General features: G+C 34.0%; 1 protein-coding gene across 1 annotated transcript; it reads right to left on the bottom strand.

The window, feature by feature from the left end:
* Positions 1-4,724: 4,724 nt before the first annotated feature.
* On the bottom strand, positions 4,725-5,726 carry LOC123698032. The gene has a single exon (XM_045644622.1). The coding sequence runs from the start codon at positions 5,431-5,433 to the stop codon at positions 5,014-5,016; it is 420 nt and encodes a 139-aa protein (XP_045500578.1). The 5' UTR covers positions 5,434-5,726; the 3' UTR covers positions 4,725-5,013.
* Between the last annotated feature and the right edge of the window lie 207 nt (positions 5,727-5,933).

The following is a 5,933-nucleotide window of genomic DNA, read 5'->3' on the forward strand; positions in this document are numbered from 1 at the left end:
TAAATTAAAATGTCTCTGTAACGTTGAATTTGCTTTCAATGACACAAATAAGCCTCAGCGAAATGGTTTTATTGAATTTTCCGTAATGAAATAATAGTAAAATGGACATGTTTCCCCATTGTAAAAGGTTTAATGTTATTTTAATATCGTTTATGTGAAGCACTTCGATTAAATAATTAGGTAAATCGGATTGGGGGTTGAGGATGATTCACGGGATCGTATTCTTCTTTTTTTCGCAGGTAATTAAATATAAAATTAGTATGTTTTTTTGTATAGATAACCTAAAGTCCAAGAAATAGAATCTTAGTATTTTTGAATGTTTCCTTTATGTATGTACATAGTACCTAGTAGCGTTGACTGGGATCATCGAGAGATCCCAGTTCAAAAGCACTGAAATTCTGTAATCGTGTCATATATAAGGTTCATTGTAAGAAATAATACTGTAAACGTGCTGTTTGTTAAATGAATAATTTGCTCTTATGAAAAGAAGTACATATTAATACCTTATAATAATTAAAATGATATTTGGATACAAAAATATAAATTACAAGTTCATTTGTAATAAGCTATAATTATGTAAAAGAAATAATGCTGTTAAGACTCATTGTATACTTTTTGCGTGCAATCCACAGGTTTCATAATGTAATTAAATAAGTTTTGTTTGTAGAGAAAATAAATTTTCAGCGGTCTGGAGATAACAGCTTTGTGCATCGGATCTAATTATGAAATGCAGTCTTGTCGACTTGTTTCCTTGGATAATACAATATTAGCTTTTACTCTCTGCTTTTCTGCAATTTCCCTCAAAGAACGTACGGATCGGTTGACTACGTAAATAATGGTAATAAGATATGTGTAACGTTGTATATTCAGAGATAATCTAGTCTAGGAATGCCATTGATAAATTTAGGAAATGCAATATAATACCTTGAGTTTTTGGTGGAACTACATACCTATTATATATTATCTATATCATTGATATTTCTTAAATACAATTAATTGTATAAAGAAAGAGCTAGTTAATCATATATAACATTTTAAAATAACTAAAACTTATTGATTATACGAATAATTAAATATCATCCACTTGTAAATTGTACTACTACAATATATGCGTATAAGAAAAGCACGCGAAAAATAATTTTAAGACTTTAAAAGCTCTGCATATCAATAGTCGCTAAAAGGAAAATTTTATCAAGTATGTAAGTTCACTGAAAATTCATTATATATCTAGGAATTAGTGTATAGTGTAGTTTATATGAATAACCAAAGAATTGTAAAGTAGCTTAATTATTAAAAGAAATTTATGGAAGTGTTGTTTTATTGAAGTAGAACCCGAAATTATATGATAGTTGACAAATATGTAAAATTATTTTTTTAAATATACGATACTTACGTAAACCTCTCATGCTACATCTACATTTTATTTATTTATTTATTTATTTACTCTTCAATAAAACTATACATAGAAAACTTATTGCTAATATACAGAACAAAAAAAAAACAGTATAGTTTATTAGGCGGCCTTATCACTTAGAAGTGATCTCTTCCAGGCAACCTGGGAGCCAAATTATTAAATTTTATTAAAAAACCAAATTATTAAATTTTATTAAATTTTAGGGATGAAAAGGGGAATTATTACGCAAAGCTATCTTGTGGAACAATGAAATCAAATTTGACGATTTCCTATATTGTTTCAAGCAAGTGCTGTATAAGTTAATTCAATAATTATTTTTTTACACAAAATACTTTCCACAATTATTTGACAAAAGTATTATTAGGTGCATGTTGACTATTTTACTTATGAAAATTGATTCGGTAGAAAATCCTCAAGTCACAGTAACAATGCCGTTTTAATAGAACCTACATTCCACTAAAATGGCTGTGACATTCGGAAAGAGGCATGATAGTTGAAATTACGCTCCTGTGTTTGCGTTGCACAATGGAACCTTTAAAAAGCGCAGTGAAAGAACTGCGAACTACACGTAATAATACCCTTTATCAACAGTACCAAGAATTTTTAATATCACTTTCTAAGTAACAAGAATTAGTTTACCTTTTCCACTCAAGAAAAGCTTTTCTTCTAACTTCTCGATAGATTTCAAGAGCCTTTGAGTTTGAAATTAGTATTTCTCTATGGAACTAAGTGATACTTGGAAGGAACTAGATTGCTTATATGAGAACAATTTTGTTCAAATTAGGTTAAATTATTTCTTTTGATAGAAATGAATGAATACCCCTGATCAGCATATGTTTTAGGTACATTCCAGTATATTTTTGGACTTATCTCAAAAGTTCAAATCATTATCATCGTTGGTCATTCATTTTACACCTTAATAAAATTTATACGTTTATATTTAACCGTAAATAATAACGCTAAAAAAAAACAAAAATGTTCGGTAGATTTTCGAAAAAAGTTTGGTTCAATATTCCGGTTACATCACGATGTTTTCCAAACCAAATAATGAGACCCAATTAACAACTCGCCGAAATACAATAGAAAGGAATCAACTGCAAAGCAATGCACTTCAGCTTGCGCAAACATAAATGAACTTTATTTTTCTTATGCTCCACTGTGACAGGGAAGATTTCTGCTTGAGGGTCGATTGCAATTCTCAGGCTTTACACGAAACATGATTGTTTACATTCAAACTGTTGATTATTTACGCTAGTATTTATTAACAAAATATTGTTTATAGATAAAACTGAATCCCTGAAACTGTTATTCTTTAAACAATGAGGATATGTAAGATAACACGACCAACAATAAAATAGTATTACAATTGTACAGGTGCAGAGCTTTTGTTATTTTTCTAATTTTGGAATTCCAGAAAAAATTGCTTTTGCCATCGTCATCATCAGCCCATATATATTCCCGCTGCTGGGACACAGATCTCCTAAACATAGGAGATCTGTGTCCCAGCAGATGATGATGAGCAGACAAACACAGACTCTTTTGTACCAATGATTTATAATTCACATGTTAAAAGATACATAAACTAAATAACAATAATGTGTCTACTGTCCACCCATCCTACACACATTCGTGTCTCTTCATACTATGAATACAATACATAAATTGACAATAGCTAAGGAAGCTGGAAGCTTAAGCTGAAGCTCTGAAATTGTAGGGTCAATGGAAATTCTCAAGCTTGATACAAAATCTCTAGACTCTAGAGTATTGATTATTTACGTCAGTAAAATTTCATTAACAAAATTTATATTGGGGTTTATACATAAAACTCTACAAACTCAGGATAGTTAAGGTAACATAACCAACTATTTAAATAATTATTGTACAGATACATTAAAATTTTGTAAAGGTTTTGCTCTACTACGGAGCTTTTGCTCTATTTCAATATTTTACATTCAAAGAAAATTGTCTTACATGAGCCAGTGGTTAATAATTAACAGCATCAAATCCTACACAAACTAAATTATTGTATAATGTGTCCATCCTTCACGTGTCTTCTCATCAAATGAACACAATACGTAAAACTGACAATGGCTGAGGAAGCTGAAATTTCACTCGTTGCCTCACGTCCGGCTTTCAAATTGATTTCCGATCTCCTTGGGGTAGGATAACAGCTTCCTTCCTTTAAGGCTTTTCCAACTATGCAAATTAATAAGGAAAAGAGGAAATAAACTGGTGTTCACTTTGATTTAGCTTTCTCGCTAATTAATGCGCCTTTATGTTTTATTTTTCATGGTTTCTTACCGTATGTTTCGTACAAATCATATTTTAGCCGGAACAGCAGCGTTCATTTCAAAATATTTGCCAGTTTAACAATAGTGCATTCGTAATGAACTTAATTTTCCTTTATATCCGTACTTAATATTATAATTTTTAACTACTGAACCAATTTGCATGCTATAGAGATATTTTGATACCCGATAAAGGACATAGGCTACATTTTACCCCGGGACATAGGATAGGTTTTATTCCGGAAATCCCACGGAAACGGGAACTATGCGGGTTTTTCTTTGACTGCGCGGGTGATGCCGCGGATGGAAAGCTAGTTATTTATAATTGCTATGTACATGTCTATTATTCACTTTCAATGCAAGAAATGTGTAAAAATGACTCCGTGTTAGCATCATAAGATAATATCAATTAATGTAATTTAATGTATTTCCTCAACTTTGTTCAAACATTTTTTTTATTGTTAGTACCTAAATGTGAACTATTAATGAATTGAATTCAAAATATGAAAATGAAGAAAACTGTTCTTCTGAAAGTATCTTTTATTTGCTATATTACAAGATTACAGTTGAGTGGTAGTAAATAAATTTAATATATTATGTTCATCGAATTTTTTATATTTATGAAGCATTTCTATGCCATAAATACCAGAATTTATGAATTCAAATCAAATCAAATCTAATCAAATTTATGTTAATCGAATTTCAAATTAAAATTGAGTTTGCTTGTGTTAAAAAAATTTGATTGTATATGTAAAAATGTTGATTGTATGTATTTTCATAACTATTTAATTGAATTCTTTGTTGTCTTTCATCAGAAAAAATAAAATCATTTCGCATTGTTTAAAGAAAACTATAATTGTAATTTTTTATGCTATCTGATTTACATATTAAATTGTTCATAATTTCTTTTCAGAAATCTAATAAATCTTTAAAACGCCTTATTGTTAATAAATCATTTGCATGGCAGTATTTAAAAGTATTTAGTATACGCAACAAAGGAAGGATATGAAATAAAAAACACATTCACAGTGGACGAATTTATTCGAATGATAATAAAGTTCTTTTTTTAACAAATATAATTCGTAAACATTGACTAGATAGTGACTAGACGCCTTTTCAGGCCACCTGTTGCTTCGTTATACAATTATCAACCTTACATTGAAAACCTTAAGAACTAACCAGAGCCCGAAAGACAGAATGTAGACAGAGTTTGTTGTTCAGGAAGGATACACCACACATCGACACTTGAATAAACACTGAAAAGATCTGTTCCTGGGTTTAGTTTCGGGAGGGCTCTGGGCCAAGTAATACTCAGGCGACCGCCATTTCGCCTATGCCACGCAAGAGGCGCGAGCGCAGACGTGCAAACACCGGGTGCTCCGTCGGGATGCCGCGGCCGTGCAGGAAGCGAAGAGTCTCTTGAGCGCACACCAGAAATCCGAGTTGTTCAGGGTCCATGTTCACCGGCACCGAATCCAGAAGAGGGTCCTCGTTTTCATCACCAAATACTTCACGGTCGTCAAAGTTGTCGTCAGCAGAATCATCAGATATGTGCTCGTTCTCTATCTCCACCGAGCAAATTCTTCCAAACAGGCGCTTAAGAGCCTGACGCTTCTCCGAACTTTGCGGGTCATTTATCAGCGGCTCGCTGCGGGAACGTTTGCGGCGCCGCTGCCTTTTCGCCTGCCGCTCGGTCTCATTGTCGCAATCGCGCTTTCGTTTACTAGTCATAATCGCTAACAGCCCGCTGGCGTCGGGATACGAACTGCGAATGGGCCGTGCACAGGGAATTGAAGGGTCTCGATGCGATCGCTGCGAGTAGCGTTTATCTCTGTCTGGCGAGTTGCGCTCGAATGCGGTAGAGCGAGACGACGCAGCCAGCTGCAAGAGAAACAGCTGGGCGAGCAGATGCAGGGCGCGGGGTATGCACGCTTTGTTTGATAAAGTTCATTCGGGAAAATAAAACTGTTACGCGATTGCGCGGCCGGCGGGGGGCGGGCGCGCGGGGCGAGAGGACTGGCCCGGACGGCAGCTGCGACGCATCTGCCGCGCTCAGGTGAATTCCCCCTGTCTCAAGGTGCCGACAGAGTAATTAGATGCGAGATACCTGTTAGGCGATAGTATGTAAACAAAACAATCCCGCTCGGAATACGCATGCCCGAATATAAGGAGGATCAACAAATTAGCGTTATGTAAAACCTGAACGTTTATAGTTCGTTGTTTTGTTGCCA

Source organism: Colias croceus, chromosome 15 (genome assembly GCF_905220415.1).
Source record: "Colias croceus chromosome 15, ilColCroc2.1".
Taxonomy (NCBI): Eukaryota; Metazoa; Arthropoda; class Insecta; order Lepidoptera; family Pieridae; genus Colias; species Colias croceus.